The following is a 14823-nucleotide window of genomic DNA, read 5'->3' on the forward strand; positions in this document are numbered from 1 at the left end:
AAAATTGCATTTTTTCTGGGCATCTGATTTATTATGGGGTGACATTTTGATTAAAAATGTGTATTATATTGCATTAAGAGGGCATATATTCAATGAATTAAAGACCGGCTCAGTGACAGATCTCCAAAAGTAATTATTAATGGAGATGTGCTGATGAGTGAAGTTTTGTCTGGCAAGGGTCTCTGGGGCTGATTTTTGGTTTCACACTAGTCGTTCCCTTTTTCATCTGTTTTGGAAACAATGCAACAACTTCCCTGGGAGCGCTGGAAGCAGCGGGTGGGGGGAACGGAAGGTTTGCCAGCCTGCCCTGGCCTTGGGACCACCCTGATCCCAGGCTTACACACCATCCTCTTTCCTTGAACATCCTCCCCTGGGCTCCAGCTGCTGCTGCGTTTGCTTTGGGGACCCCAATGCTGCTTTCTCATGAAGGTCAGCACAGCTGCCACAGGACTCCTGAAAGGAGACTCCAGGTGGATATGGACCAGAAAGCCCCTCCTAGATGCCCACTACATTCCCCCATGGGGTGGCCCTGCTGGTGCCCAGGGTCCCAAGGATGTTCACCTGCTGGGGTCGCTGCGGCACATCTCATGCCTCTGGTCCCTGCTGTAGTGGGGCTTGCGTACTGGTGGCATTTTTGGGCTTTTTTGTGGCAGAGCTGAATGCGCACCCCTGGGCACCTTTCCTGGGCTCGGTGGTGTGAGGCTTTTTCATTTTGCAGGTCTGGGTCAGGCCATGCACAGCTCCTGGGGTTGCCCAGATTTGGCTGGTGCAAGGCACAGCCACTCAAAGGGAACCGGGAGCAACCTAGGTGCCAGAGACCCCCATCTTCTCTCGCTCTACCACAGAGACAAGGTCCCCAAACCACTGAAGTGAGGCAGTGGGAAGGAGATGTCTCATGAAGGATGGTCAAGGCCCTGCTGAGCCACACAGACAGACACTAACGGTCCCTTTTCTGGAGCACTGATCTGTCAGGGTGCGGAGCCAAGGTGGGCATCTGGAGGGGACAGCGCCCAGCAGCAGTGATGACAAGGCTGGGTACTAGTGACAGCCACGCTCTGCCCATCGCCTAGTCCAGGAGCCATCAAGAGTGATCCCTGGGCCCCGCTGAGCATCCCTTGTATGGCCATGCCACCTAGTGCTCACATCGCCTGTCCCCTCCTGCAGTGACAGAGCTGTGGCATGCCTTTGGGCACCCTCCAACTTTGTGTTGCTTTGTGCCCAGTCACCACCGGTCCCAGCTGCCGGGACTGTGCTGCTGGGCCAGGCTAGGAACCCTGTGGTCCTGCACTTTTGCTGACCAAGCTGTTCCCTGACTGTGACCAGCACAGCCAGGGTCGAGCGCGGAAAGAGGAACAAGTTTCTCTCATTCAAAGAAAATGAAACTTGGCACTTCTCTTCCCCAACCAGGCAAACCACCGTGCATGCAAGTACATCCCCCCCCACCCTGCTCCTCTTCCTCCCTACTTGCAGGAAGGGCTTCCAGCAAACAGAGCTGCTGCTCAGACTGGTCTGTCTTCACCCCCAGCAAGGAGGTAAGTCACGCCAAATAGCTGGGGATACAGGTCTCCTCTGCCACTGCTCTCCAGTCCTTGCTCCCTGTCCCCCTCCTTTCTTCACTTCCCCCCTCCACAAGGGTTTAAAGTAGGAAAAAGGGGAGAAGATGATAGGGGGGGGTGCTGCAGGAATCTGTCCTTGCTTCATGTGGTTGTGGACATCACTGGGCTCTGCAGGCTTGTCCCGGGCTGAGTACCCCAGGTTTTGGGGTAGGTCCATGTGCTCAGGACCTCCCTCCTCTCTCCCAGTTCCGTGTGTTGGAGATCTGGATCCCCTTTTTCCTGTTCATCCCTTTCCTGTTCATCCCTTTCCTGTTTATCCCTTTCCTGTTTATCCCTTCTCTGCTGTGTCTCTTTGCACACCTTCCTCACTTGTGCTCTTCATCCCATGGGACCACTGCCCCCTCCATCAGTGCTTGCTGCCCCAGTACTGGAAGAAGCATCCTCTGCATGCATCTGATGTGTTACCACCCATCCCCAGGACATGCACCAAAGGGTTTATGCTGTGCTCCACATCCTGGGCTCTCCAATCCCACAGCCCTGCCATGGGCACATGTCAGAGATTTTCAGTAACATCAGTGATTTCAGCTCATGCAATGAAACAGCCTCAAAACCCTTCTGTGACGTTATTTTCACCATTGCATGTGGTGTCTGGCTATCTGTATTGGACAACACATGGGTGGTGTGGTAGATCTGTGCATGCATCTGATGAGAGCACTTGCGTGCCTGTGTCCAAGATGCATCTGTGTGCTTGCTGTGTGCTTGCCTCCATCCCCAATTCCCCCACCACTGTGCTTGTAGGGAGGCAGGATGCAACCCGGGCTTTGGCTGGCGACCAGCACCCTGGCAGCAGTGCTGGGCATGGCCCTGCTGGAAGATGGCGTGTGTCGGGCACCGGATGGCAAGGACGGCTTTCCCGGAGTCCCTGGCCTCAACGGGAGGCCGGGGCAGAAGGGTGACATGGGAGAGCCAGGTAAGGGGGAGCCAGGGATCCATGGTGTGGGTGGCCTGGGAGCCTCAAGCCTCTTGGCAGGAGCATCATGGGCTGTGGGAGCAGCTTGGGAGATGCCAGACATGCATAAACTGCTCTTCCTCACCACCTCTCCCCAGGGAAATCAGCACAGAGGACAGGCATCCAGGGACTCAAAGGGGATGCAGGTGAGCCAGGGCCTCCTGGCATCCCAGGGAACCAGGGCTACCACGGCCCGCACGGCCCCCCTGGGCTCCCAGGCCAGCCAGGGCCGAAAGGGAACAAGGGGAAACCTGGCAATATCCTGGAGCAGCCACGTCCTGCCTTCTCTGCCTCGCGGAGGTCCCCACCGTCCAAGGGCAGGACGGTGGTGTTCGACAACATCATCACCAACCAGGAGAGCTCCTACAGTCCCCAGACGGGGGAGTTCACCTGCCGTGTCCCTGGGTTCTACTACTTCGCCTACCAGGTGGTCTCCAGCGGGGACCTCTGCCTGAGCATCACCAAGAACAGGGAGCGCGTGGTCAGCTTCTGTGACTACAACAGCCGCAACATCCTGCAGGTGAACTCGGGCAGCAGCGTGCTCAGCCTGGCCGTGGGCGACCAGGTCTCCATAAGCACCGACCCTGCCAGGGGCAGCATGATTTATAGCGGCTCTGAGGCAGACAGTGTCTTCAGCGGCTTCATGCTCTTCCCGCAGATGGGCTGACGGACCGCCAGTCCAGACTTGCTTAGCACCAGAGCATTGCAGCGTGCGTGTCTGCATGTGCTTTCCCCTCTGTGAGTGCGTGGAGTGGTTTAGTATCACAGCAAACCAGCACAGCCCCAAATTGAGCCACCAGACAGGTCCTGTGCTTCCACCGATGTCACAAAGTGGCCAGGCTGTGGGTCACCACTGCAGCAGTGAGACCCCTGCTAGCAGTTACCTCCGTGCTGAGCCTGCCCACTCCACCCTGGAGGCAGAGGACTCCTGGCCCCAGCAGCCCTTTCTGCTCCTGGATGCTCAGACCCCACACCGGAGGACACCAGTTGTCATTGGGGCTGTTCACCAGCTGTGGGTCTTTATTCCTGAGTGGGAAATCACTGCGTGCCACTGCTTCTGCTACACTAACCGTTGCAAACGTCTTTCTGGCGCCAGGCCGCTACTGCCTCTCGCATCCTCCCCATCAGTATAAATAAACCCTTCTTCCAAGACAGCTGCTTGAGTTTTCTTTCCTATTCATGCATCTTCCCCAAACCACCAGTGTCCTGGGCGCCTTCCCAAGCTGCCCAGGGAGAGAAGCGATCCCAGTTTGCCCCTGGCCAAGCACAGACCCCAACTGCAAAGGACAGGAGGGAACTGAGTGCGCAAGCAGAGCTGGCACTTACAGGAATGGGAAATCTCTGGGACTAGCCTATGTGTCCTTTTCCTGATGAGTCCAAGCTAGCTGTCCCGTACAAGGGTAGATACAGGCAGCAGATCATGCACCTCAGCCACATGGTCCTCTCTTGGTACCCAAACCAGGAAGGGGAAAGGCAGCTGTGGTCCTCCAGCCTTTCAGCAAGGAGGGACAGGGACATCAGTGTGACTGATGGGGTTGTGGGGTGATGGTAGTGGGGTTGTGGGGCGATGCTCCTCTCTCTTTGGCTTGGGGTGAGGCTAGTGGGAAATAGGGCAGGCTGGGCATGTATCAGGCAGCCAGGAAGCATCAGGGAAGCCACGCAGGAGCCATACCCTGGGACTGCTGCTCGGAGGAGCTGCTCCATACATGCCGGGCAGTCAAATGTCTCCATTCCTGGAGCAGTGAGGAGGCCACATCACATGCAACAAGCAACACCCCGACCAGAGATGGTGGGGCCCCAGTGCATTCAGCACCCAGCAGAGCTGGCGGAGCACAGGGCAGGGTGCAGAGAGGACAGCCATCCTGCAGGTCAGAAGTCCTCAAGGAGAAATGTCCTTCAGTCCCATTTGCCTAAGGGTGCAGCATCTCCCTTCAGAGCCAGGCAATGACCTTGCACCAGGCCATCATTGCACGGACGGCTCTGCCTCCATGAAGCTGGCGTGAGGGTCTGCTCCCCATCCGCTTGCTGCCCTTCTGCTCAGAAATGAGTTAAGGATGAAGGAAAGGCAGGCGATTTGCAGAGCAATACTCCCTGTGGTGGATGGAGGGTCTGTGGCCCAAACATGGGGCTCATCCCACCTCTGTCCTTCCAGCCCTTGCTGCTGCAGTGGTACAAGCGCAGGTCTTGCTGGACAGCCAGGAAAGTGCTTGCTCAGAGGAAATAATCAGGCAGGAGGATGTGAAACTCGGCTGGGGGCCAGCTGGGGGTTCTGGGTCCCCAAGGGCCCTTTCCTAACTCCGCGACTTCCTCCAGGAGGATGTCACGGAGAGTCACCCACGCCGTGCTGTGCTCGCAGGCAGTGCCCACAGCAGCCAGAGGGCTCAGCAGCGCAGGATCCAGTGCTCTGCTCCCCCCACCAGAGGTAAGAGGTGCTGCAGGGTCTGGAGTGGGCTGCATGGGGACTGGGGGTCCAGCAGCATGGCACAGGGCTGGGCTATGTGAGAGGAGGAGGAGAAAGAGACAGAGGCACTGCCAGGCTGCACACATGTCAAGGGGGAGGGATGCACACTTGTCCTTGCTGGGGGAAGACCCAGTCCCCTGGGCCAGGCACTGTCCTGGGAGATCCTCAGCTGATGGGGGGCTTGATCCTGATGGGCAGAACCAGGAAAGTCAGGCTGCTGCTGGCGGAGGGGTGAGATCAGCTGGGTCCAGGGAGCTCCAGCCTCAGTGCAGCATGGTGCAACGGTCCGCGGCGGTGTATACATCTGCAGGGGGTTCGGGACACTGGATCGGGAGAGCTTGGGGCTGGCCATGGGTACTACAAGACCTCATGGCTCCATGCAGACTGAAAGTCCAACCTGCCTTGTGCCGTCAGGGGCTGCCCTGGTGGTGGTGATGAACCCAGGGTCCGTCGCCACATATCTGCCTCCCCACTGCCTGGCAATTGGTATGGGGGGGACACTGAGGGCACAGCCATCACAGCCAGGTGCTCCTGGTGCAGTCAGCCTCATAGCACAGTACCTCCTTTGCCCCATGGCCTGGAAGCCACCCTGCTGTGGCCCCTCAAACCAGCACTTTCTTTCCCTTTCCATGCTCCAGAGCACCAAAATGGGGCAGAGCTTCTGGGAGCAGCTCCATCTGGCCCTCACCCTTGTACTCCTGAATCTGGGGTCTGCTGTGACCAGAGATGACCCTCACAGCTGCTATGGGGCTCCAGGCCTGCCAGGCATGCCAGGTGTGCCCGGCAAGGATGGCCGGGATGGGCTGAAGGGAGCCAAAGGCGAGCCAGGTGAGTGAGCAAGGAGGGGAACCACACAGGCTGTTGAAGGGGGGCCACCGAGTCCTCCGTGGCTGGTCTGCCTTGGTTTGCAGGCATCCTCTGTGGACAGGGCAGGAGGAGAGGAGGCTGGAGAGAGGCAACAAACCTCTCCTGCCTGAGAGAAGGGGCTGGAGGAGCCTTTCCCCACATCCTGCCATTGACGCTGACTCTCTTTCACTCCCCACTTCCCCACAGGCATCCCGGCCACTCCTGCAACACGCGGGCCCAAGGGTGTGAAAGGGGAACCAGGCAGCCCTGGCTTGCCAGGCAAGACTGGCCCCATCGGTTCCCCTGGAGCCCCTGGAGACCCTGGGATGATGGGCGTTGCTGGAGAGCCAGGTATGCCAGGCAGCTACAAGCAGAAGCACCAGTCAGCATTTTCAGTGATGAGGCAGACCAGTGAGCACCCCTTGAAGAACGTCCCTGTGGTGTTCAACCACGTCATCACCAACACCAACCATGACTACGACACCACCACGGGCAAGTTCACCTGCAAGCTCCCTGGCCTCTACTACTTCATCTTCCACACCTCGCAGACAGCCAACCTCTGCGTCATCCTGTACAAGGACGAGAACAAGATGGCCAGCTTCTGTGACCACAAGACCAACACCATGCAGGTCAGCTCTGGTGGCATCCTCCTCCACCTGGGTGTAGGGAATGAGGTCTGGCTGGCGGTGAACGACTACAATGGCATGGTGGGCACTGGCAACTCCGACAGCATCTTCTCGGGGTTCCTGCTCTTCCCAGACTAGAGGACCACCACAGCCCACCCCAGCACGCTGACCTCTTCGCCCTGCCCTGCAAACACTGATGCTGCTGATGCTGCTGATGCTCCAGGTTTCTCTGCTGGGTGGGAAGCCCCAGTGAGGGGGTCAGCCCCAGCCGCCAGACACAACCCCCTGGCCTGGGGACCGAGCACAGGCAGCCGCTGAATGGGGGGAACAGGCATGTCTGGATGCATCTGAACCCAGAATGATGGTGCCAAGCCCCCAGGGTCCTACTGGCACTGCCACATGCATCCACCCTGATAACCCCGCATTACCTTCTGCTGCCGGAGCCAGAGGTCTCTCTGCGTCTCTCCCCTTCCCACCTGGATTGCACCAGGGACACCCAGGTGTCCTGGAGCAGGCTTGCAGCAGAACCTTTGCCATGACCCAGCTGTGGAAAGTGTCAATAAAACCTTCCCCAGTGCACCTGGCCTAGTGTGTTTTTTCCTGCATGACTTGCCTTTCTGCAGGTGGAGCCCACATGTGGCCAGATAGAAGTGGTGTGCACGCATGTGTGTGTGTGTTTGCATGACATCTGGACGTCTGTGTGGCATCAGGACGTCCCCAAGCCCTTGCTGGCTCAGCCATGCTCACCATCAGTGAGCATCACACGCCATTCACAGCCCTGGCTTTGCTCGGTGGGGTAGGAGCCCCAGCTGCACTGACTGCAGAAAGGGGACGGTTCCCATGCCCATGCACACAGCCCCCACCTAGGAGGGGACCAAGACTCCTCCAAGCAGGGGCCCTGATACTCCCCTTCCCCTCCAAGTGAACGCAATTCAGTTGCAGAGGGCCACAGACCATGCAGTAAAACCTCATAGCCATGCCTCCAGTGGCTGGGACATCCCCAGGGTCCCAGCCTCACCAGGGACAGGGCAGGGGAAGCACTGGCTTCCCAGGGCCAGACCAAAGGAGCTCATGGCTGTGGAGGCTAGAGAGCCCACCAAAACCGAATGGAGATTCCTCCTGGTGGCACACATTGTACAGTGGAAAAAGAGGTCATCTCTTCTGAATGTCCTGTGCTTCACCTCCGCAAGACATCAGCAGAAAGCAGGACTGGAAATGCTTTTACTGCAGGGTGAAATCACTTCCCATCTGCAACATTTAGGGAAGCCTGGGGGACAGATTCAAGGTGATGGATGCTGAGGCCCTGTAGCATCCTCTGGGCCTGCCGGTACCTCCCAGCAGAGCTGGGTATGTACAGAGAAGCCTGAAGGATGCTAGCTAAATGCATGCACATTTCTGCAGTCCTGAGGGGTTACCCCAAACTTGTCTGGAGCTCACAGCAGCGTTCCCCATAGCAAGCATACCCGAGCAGGACCGAGGGACCCTGCAGGGCAGAGTAGACATCCCTCTGCTCCCCAGGGCCAGAGCTGTATGCCTGAGGGGCTCCAGAGTGCCGTTTGGGGACAGCATGTCCTGCTGAGCTGACAGACAGCATTCGTGGCGGATATGAAAGTGCTACTGAAGAAAGGGCAGGAGCTAAAGATAAAAAAGGGATGTGGCCCAGATCCTTTCACAACGGCCCTTGCAGCAAACTTCCGCTTCCCCCCGTGGTCATTTCCAAGCAGGACACTGGTGTGTCCTGCTCCATCTCCCGGTCCGTACAACGAGACGTTCAAGGTAAGAGCAAGCTGTTGGCAAGGCTGAGCCCCAGCTCCCCCCTGCAGGCAGGAGCACGCAGGGAACCTGGCAGCACTAGGGTGACAGTCACCCCCTGCATCACTGGCACTTTGCTGTGGCAGAAGAGAAAGGAGGCTGCTGGGCTGGGGGTGGTGGAGATCCCTGGTGGGACCCCAACCCCTCCTGCCCCACCTGGGGGAGGGGGGAGATGGAAAGGAGAGATGGCAAAGGCCCAGAGGGATGATCAGGGACTGAGCATCAGTCTGAAAGGCCCTGGGGGTGCTCTCCTGCCCTGAGATGCTTTTGTTGTCTGCCTGGGCCTGGGCTGGGAGCCTGCAGATCAGTCCTTGTACCTGCCACATCTGAATCGGAGCTGCTGCGGCTCGAGGATCTGACTCACTGGCCTCTTTTCCCATTGACACCAGAGTTTCAGTGCTGGGAAAGTCCACCTGAAGCCAGAGAGTGTGGCTGGGGTGATGTGATGTCCAGATACAGCCCCCAAATGCCCAGTGCTCACCCCACATGCACCTGCACCAGGAGCTGGGGGAAGGAGCTGAGCTGTGGGATGCAGGGAGGGAAGAAGGAAGATGGGACCCTGGGGACTGGAAGCCTGGATGACTGTCCCAGTAAGGCTGGTTAGATACAGAAATGCTCCTGGGATGAAGCAGGCATGTGGCAGGACACAACAGGAACCTGCAGGAGTTAGGAGGGCGGGTTTGGGGATTTCTTTGCCATTTGTAAAGACTAAAGCTGTCCCTTAGATATGCTGGTGGAAAGCAAGAGCTATCCCCTTGCAGATGATGAAACTGCTCTGGCCTGGGGAAGGATTTTACCCTACATATGTAGTCCTAAGATGTGATGGAGAATTTCTCCTCTGCGGGAGCAGTGGGGGCTCAGAACAGTAGGGACCTGCAGCACATGTCCGTGGCAGCAGCATGGCCAGGCTGGACATCAGACCTCTGGGACAGGCTAACCGGTCCCCAGATATGCATGTGGCTGAAGCTCTGGGCACTTGTAAACTGGTAATTTAAGGGTAGGAAGAGACTGACAAGCCCTCCCATGCCCAAAGGGGCTGGTCCCTCGAAGGCCATCAGGTGAGCAGATTTGGCTCTGCAGCAGGATGTTTTCCCTCCCTGATGGTATTACCCAGAAGCGCTTCTAGTCATTGTCCCCCAGAGCAGCACAGAGTGCCTTCCCCAACCCTCCCACTGCCCAAGGCAAGCCCCTCGACATCCTTCTGTGCTCCAGCAGATGCAGACCATGTGGGTGATGCTGATCTGCCTGGCTGGAGGGCAGCTTGCAAGTGCCACACTCTGCAAGACCTATGGCACCATCCCAGGCATCCCAGGGTCACCAGGACAGCCTGGCAGCAACGGCAGAGACGGGGAGAATGGTCTAAAGGGCGAGCGAGGTAAGGAGGAGGCTGCAGGTGGGGAAAATGTTGTTTTGTGAATACCAAGAGCAGGAAAATCATAGAATCATAGAATCATAGAATAGTGCGGGTCGGAAAGGCCCTTTAAAGGCCATCTAGTCCACCCCCCCTGCCGTGGGCAGGGACAGCTTCAACTAGATCAGGTTGCTCAGAGCCCCGTCCAACCTGACCTGGAATGTTTCCAGGGATGGGGCATCCACCACCTCTCTGGGCAACCTGGGCCAGTGTTTCACCACCCTCAGCATAAAAAATTTCTTCCTCGTATCTAGTCTAAATCTAGCCCCCTTTAGTTTAAAGCCATTCCTCCTTGTCCTGTCGCAACAGGCCCTGCTAAAAAGTTTGCCGCCATCTTTTTTATAAGCCCCCTTTAAGTACTGATGGGCTGCAATAAGGTCTCCCCGAAGCCTTCTCTTCTCCAGGCTGAACAACCCCAACTCTCTCAGCCTTTCTTCATAGGAGGGGTGTTCCAGCCCCCTGATCATTTTTGTGGCCCTCCTCTGGACCCGCTCCAACAGGTCCGTGTCTTTCTTATGCTGAGGGCTCCAGAGCTGGACGCAGGGCTCCAGGTGGGGTCTCACCAGAGCAGAGTAGAGGGGCAGAATCCCCTCCCTCGACCTGCTGGCCACGCTGCTTTGGATGCAGCCCAGGATACGGCTGGCCTTCTTGGCTGCGAGCGCACATTGCTGGCTCATGTCCAGCTCTTCACCCACCAGTACCCCCAAGTCCTTCTCGGCAGGGCTGCTCCCAATCCCTTCACCCCCCAGCCTGTATTGATACCGGGGGTTGCCCCGACCCAGGTGCAGGACCAGGCGGTGCCAGCTGCATGGTCCTGGGAAAGCAATCCATTTTCCACCAGTCCCTTTGGGGTGTTATCAGGTGGGGGTGGTGCTCGGGGACAGAAGGGGCTGGACAGACTGAAGCACCTCGAGGAACCTGGGGAGGGAGGGTGCATGAGAGCAAGGAGTGCCACGCCTGCCAGATGGGCAGGTGTCTCCTCTGACCCACACCCCAGCACAGGTACTGGTGGTTTCCTTCCCAGTGCCCGCTCTGCAGAACCGTGGGGCTCGGCTGCGACCACAACAACTCTTCCTCCTACTTTCTAGGTCCCCCTGGCCAGGTGGAGCATGAAGGAGACATGGGGGAGAAGGGAGACCCAGGAGTGCCAGGGCACCCTGGGAAGATTGGTCCCAAGGGCCCCTCGGGTTCAAAGGGATTACCAGGTCCCATGGGACCCCCTGGCCCTCAGGGGGACTCCGGTGACTACAAGGCCACCCTTAAGTCCGCCTTCTCCGCTGCCAGGACCATCAGCTCCTACCCACGCCGGGATCAGCCCGTCCGCTTCGACCGCATCATCACCAACGAGAAGGGCCACTACGAGAACCGGTATGGCCGCTTCATCTGCCGAGTCCCAGGCATCTACTACTTCACCTACCACGTCACGTCCAGGGGCAACCTGTGCCTCAGTATGAAAAAGGGCCGGGGTGGCAGCAAGGGCGAGAAGGTGGTGACCTTCTGCGACTACGTGCAGAGCAGCTACCAGGTCACCACGGGTGGTGTGGTTCTCAAGATGGCAGCGAACGAGTCCGTCTGGCTGGAGCCAACGGAGAAGAACTCCCTGTTTGGGATTGAAGGGTCCGACAGCATCTTCTCCGGCTTCCTGATCTTTCCTGAGGCTTAGCCCACCGATGGTGTCTCTCTGCAGCCCTTCCCCTGCTGCTGGCTGGCCCCTGCAGGGCTGAGGACTCCCCTGGAAATGACTCTCTGCTCCAGATTTGGTGCCCTAAGCTCATTGCTGCCGGTCTTGCACATTAAATGACAGTTCCTTGTGCTGCTGCTTCCTTCCTGCCTAGGATTTGCCTCTCCCCCCCCAAATAACACTCAGATACCAAGGGCGTTGCCTCCTGCACCCCTGGGTGCCGCCTGGACTCATTATTATCTCATTACTGCTGAGCAGAGCCAGGCAATTCATGCAGTTCCTGCTGCAGCCCAGGGTTAGGAAAACACGGAAAGGAAGCTTAGTCTTTAGTGGGGGGTGGGATACAGAACACAGTGGGAAAATTGGGGCCACTGGGTACTGGTGGTAGATGGGGAGATGCTGGAGATGGTGCTGTATTTGAGAGCCCTGAGGCTGGTAGGATCTGGGGACACCAACCTCTCTTAGACTTTTTTTTGGGGTGGTGGTGACAATAATATCCACAGAAGCTTGTCAAAGCTTGTGACAAGATGAGCCAGGTGTACGTGGGGAAGCCCGAGCTTGATGCCATGATGGAAGAGGTGTGGGGCACATGGCTATCCCCTGGTGCAGCTGGGCAGGGTCCAGAGCAGCCCCATAACCCCAGCAGAGGACCGACATGTGCAAGTCCTACAGCACAGCCAAGCCCCCCTGGAGATCCAAGGACCCAAGGACCTCCAGATGAATAAGAGCTGAGGACCCAAAGGATGTCCCTGTCTCTGGGGCAGGTGACAATCCAGCACTGTACCTGGGTGGGGGTTTGTCTACAGCCCCCAGCCCAGCCGTGCCAGGTGGTACCAAGAGTTGTGGGGTGTGAAGCCATGACAGTGTACACGGGGTGCTCAGGATGGAGGAGTTTTTGTGGGGATCTGGGATTTGAAAGAGGCTGGCTGAAGGGGATGATGATAAAGGGTCTTGGGGAGGGGAGGTGATATGGGCTGGCTTTCATGAAGCATCGTTACTGATCTCTTGGGGCTTGCTTATGGGTCCAGAGCCCCACAGCTCTGGGCTGCACAGGTCTCCTTGCCCCAGCGCAGGACTGTGCCTCCCAGCCTTGCCTGGCACTGGTGCGGCCAGGTTGAAGGCTCCAGCATCTGTCCGGGATGATTTGCCGGCAGGTGGCACTGGAGACTGGATCAGCCCTCACCTCGCCAGCGGGAGCATCCTTGTCCCACAGGCTGGGAGGGCAAAGCTTGCAGGGACGGGGCAGAAGTCCGAGGTTCAGCTCTGCCTTGCCCGTAAGGTCTGGGAGGAGGCACCGGCCAGGATTAGTGCTGCCTCTTGCAGCCCTGGGTTAATGCTTTGTCGTTGCCACCTCGCCGCTTAGTCCTTCCCCACAGCAAAACCTGTGGCTCCTGTCCCCAGGAGTGCAGCCACCCCGTGTCCCCAGACCTCTACCTCCTATCAGAAAGTCAGGGCAGAGATGTTTGGTGTTGCATCCCAAAGCTCTCCCTGTGCAGGACCACTGGGCTGCTTTTAAAATACAGCTGCAATGCTCATGCCATTTTGCAGCTGAAGATGTAGCATCCCAAATAAAATTGGGTCAGCAAGGCAGGTGGAGGAAAAGATTAGGTATTTGACCCTCAAAAAAGACACTGGGCAGCGTACACCAGCTAAGTCTCCTGAACTTAGGAGGTCTGCAGGAGACACCAAACCAAGGAGCAGCTGACACGCTGGAGGACAGGGCTGCCATTCAAAGAGCCTTGACGGGCTGGAGAAACGAGCTGGCAGGAACCTACTGACATTTAATGGAGACAAATGCAAAGTCCTTCCTCTGGTATGGGATAACCCCACATAATAGGACAGGCAGGGGGCAGGAGGAAGCTTTGCAGGAAGGGATCTGGGATGCTGGTAGACAGCAGGTTGAAGTTTTCTGCCTTTCTGAGTAATTGATATAATCATTTTGGACTTTTGAAAAGGTCTTTGTCAGGACCATTCTGGAGTGGAGCTGCTTTTATTTTTAAAACTAATGTCTGACCTAACACCAGCACAAGCCAAAGGGTTTCTAGGGTCTTGGAGAGAGTCAGAGGGCAGCTGATGGTTGCAGGTACCAACCATCTCTAAACTGCAGCTCACTGTGCTTGCACAGCCAGAAAACAGAGATGCACAGGGAATTGCTTCCTTCCGTGGGTCTCAGCCAGCACCTGGCAATGCCACCTCAGGCATTAGCTCCATGGGACGGCAGCTGTCTGCTCCCCTGAAGCTGCCACTGCACGGGCCATGGAGCAGCACACTCCTCAGGTATCCAAAACGGATGAGAAAAGGGGGCCGGAGGGCCATGAGCAGCTGGGGCAGGTGGTGGTCCATGCAACATCACCGTTCAGTTCTTCCAGGGCCGCTCAGTGCAGGCAGTGTGTTTCTGACCCTGCAGGAAACCCTAAAGCCCCAGGCCTCCACCCCAGGGCAGCTGGAGAGGACCCCCTCCTCTCAAGCTATTATAGCCCTCACTGAGGCCAGAGCCAAAATGCATATGCCCCCTCCCACAGGACCATCCACAGCTGGAGCCCGGATTGCTGCCCTGTGGCAACAAACCCTCTGCAAGATCCTCAGTGGCGCTCAGGGCCACAGCAAGAAAAAATAAAACCGATCTGGGCAGCTAGGTGCTGCGCTGCCAGTCACGCATTGCCTGCTTGATGTTACCCAGGAAAGGCAGGACTGCTGCAGCCCTGCTCTCAAACCTCCCCCGCCCTGCACTGTGGTACATAATTAATTACTCCATGCAAAACAAAGCAATCTTGGAACAACACAATCATTAACAGGAGAGTTGGAAAGAACCTGTTGCAGGGTCAGGTGCAGCCTGGTGGTGAGGACGCCGGGCAGGGGAAGCTCCACATTCATTGTTTCTCAGGGAAAGGACCAATTTGCATCTTTAATTAATTCTTTACGTCTTACCCATGAGTGCCTGTCACCCACCAAACTTTAACCTGGCCACGTCTGCACCCACTGAACAGATTTACAGGTTTTGTTCTCACCCGGGACCTGACAGAGCTGTCCCAGTGCTCTGCACATGCTCTCTGCGTGTGCTATCTTTGTGCTCACTCACACCGGTCTATCCATGCTTACACTGTGCACCCGTGCACACTCACCCTGCTCTGTGCACAAATTTGCTGCTCTGTGCACCCTTGCACTGTACACATGTGCACACTTACCCTGCTCTGTGCACGTACTCACTGCTCTGTGCATGCTCGCACTGTGCACACGTGCACATCCACCCTGCTCTGTGCACATACTTGCTGCTCTGTGCGGGCTCACACTGTGCACACTCGCCTCACTCTCTGCACATACTTGCTGCTCTGTGTGCACTCACACTGCACACTCACCCCGCTCTGTGCACACTCATTTTGCTCTGTGCATACTCTGCAGATCTGCCCTGACACACATGTTC

The 14823-nt window shown here is 57.3% G+C and overlaps 3 protein-coding genes across 5 annotated transcripts; all 3 read left to right on the forward strand.

The window, feature by feature from the left end:
• The first annotated feature begins 1450 nt into the window (after positions 1 to 1450).
• C1QA (complement C1q A chain) lies at positions 1451 to 3703 on the forward strand. The gene is made up of 3 exons (XM_009289054.2): positions 1451 to 1532; positions 2355 to 2526; positions 2664 to 3703. The coding sequence occupies exons 2-3, from the start codon at positions 2364 to 2366 to the stop codon at positions 3230 to 3232; spliced, it is 732 nt and encodes a 243-aa protein (XP_009287329.1). The 5' UTR covers positions 1451 to 1532; positions 2355 to 2363; the 3' UTR covers positions 3233 to 3703.
• Positions 3704 to 4933: 1230 nt separating this feature from the next.
• Positions 4934 to 7077, forward strand: C1QC (complement C1q C chain). 2 transcript variants are annotated; one of them, XM_009289066.2, is made up of 3 exons: positions 4934 to 4987; positions 5665 to 5854; positions 6080 to 7077. In XM_009289066.2, the coding sequence occupies exons 2-3, from the start codon at positions 5674 to 5676 to the stop codon at positions 6634 to 6636; spliced, it is 738 nt and encodes a 245-aa protein (XP_009287341.1). In that variant the 5' UTR covers positions 4934 to 4987; positions 5665 to 5673; the 3' UTR covers positions 6637 to 7077. The 2 variants fall into 2 exon arrangements, with proteins under 2 accessions (XP_009287341.1, XP_019330080.1); XM_019474535.1 differs by lacking the exon at positions 4934 to 4987 and having other exon boundaries at positions 5656 to 5854.
• A 1110-nt stretch (positions 7078 to 8187) lies between these two features.
• On the forward strand, positions 8188 to 11529 carry C1QB (complement C1q B chain). Of its 2 annotated transcripts, none has more exons than XM_009289085.2 (3): positions 8188 to 8274; positions 9523 to 9685; positions 10810 to 11529. In XM_009289085.2, the coding sequence occupies exons 2-3, from the start codon at positions 9526 to 9528 to the stop codon at positions 11382 to 11384; spliced, it is 735 nt and encodes a 244-aa protein (XP_009287360.1). In that variant the 5' UTR covers positions 8188 to 8274; positions 9523 to 9525; the 3' UTR covers positions 11385 to 11529. The 2 variants fall into 2 exon arrangements, with proteins under 2 accessions (XP_009287360.1, XP_009287352.1); XM_009289077.1 differs by having other exon boundaries at positions 8231 to 8274; positions 9526 to 9685.
• Positions 11530 to 14823: the final 3294 nt, after the last annotated feature.

The sequence above is a fragment of the Aptenodytes forsteri genome, unplaced genomic scaffold, assembly GCF_000699145.1.
Source record: "Aptenodytes forsteri isolate BGI_AS27 unplaced genomic scaffold, ASM69914v1 Scaffold253, whole genome shotgun sequence".
In the NCBI taxonomy this organism is placed as follows: Eukaryota; Metazoa; Chordata; class Aves; order Sphenisciformes; family Spheniscidae; genus Aptenodytes; species Aptenodytes forsteri.

What these genes read in the sequence shown, in the direction of transcription:
- C1QC (XM_019474535.1), top strand. Translation starts at nt 5,656, where the DNA reads ATGCTCCAGAGCACCAAAATGGGGCAGAGCTTCTGGGAGCAGCTCCAT. An exon ending in GGGAGCCAAAGGCGAGCCAG is followed by an intron (nt 5,855 to 6,079) that starts GTGAGTGAGCAA and finishes ACTTCCCCACAG; the next exon opens with GCATCCCGGCCACTCCTGCA.
- C1QB (XM_009289085.2), top strand. Translation starts at nt 9,526, where the DNA reads ATGCAGACCATGTGGGTGATGCTGATCTGCCTGGCTGGAGGGCAGCTT. An exon ending in TGGTCTAAAGGGCGAGCGAG is followed by an intron (nt 9,686 to 10,809) that starts GTAAGGAGGAGG and finishes CCTACTTTCTAG; the next exon opens with GTCCCCCTGGCCAGGTGGAG.
- C1QA (XM_009289054.2), top strand. Translation starts at nt 2,364, where the DNA reads ATGCAACCCGGGCTTTGGCTGGCGACCAGCACCCTGGCAGCAGTGCTG. An exon ending in GGGTGACATGGGAGAGCCAG is followed by an intron (nt 2,527 to 2,663) that starts GTAAGGGGGAGC and finishes ACCTCTCCCCAG; the next exon opens with GGAAATCAGCACAGAGGACA.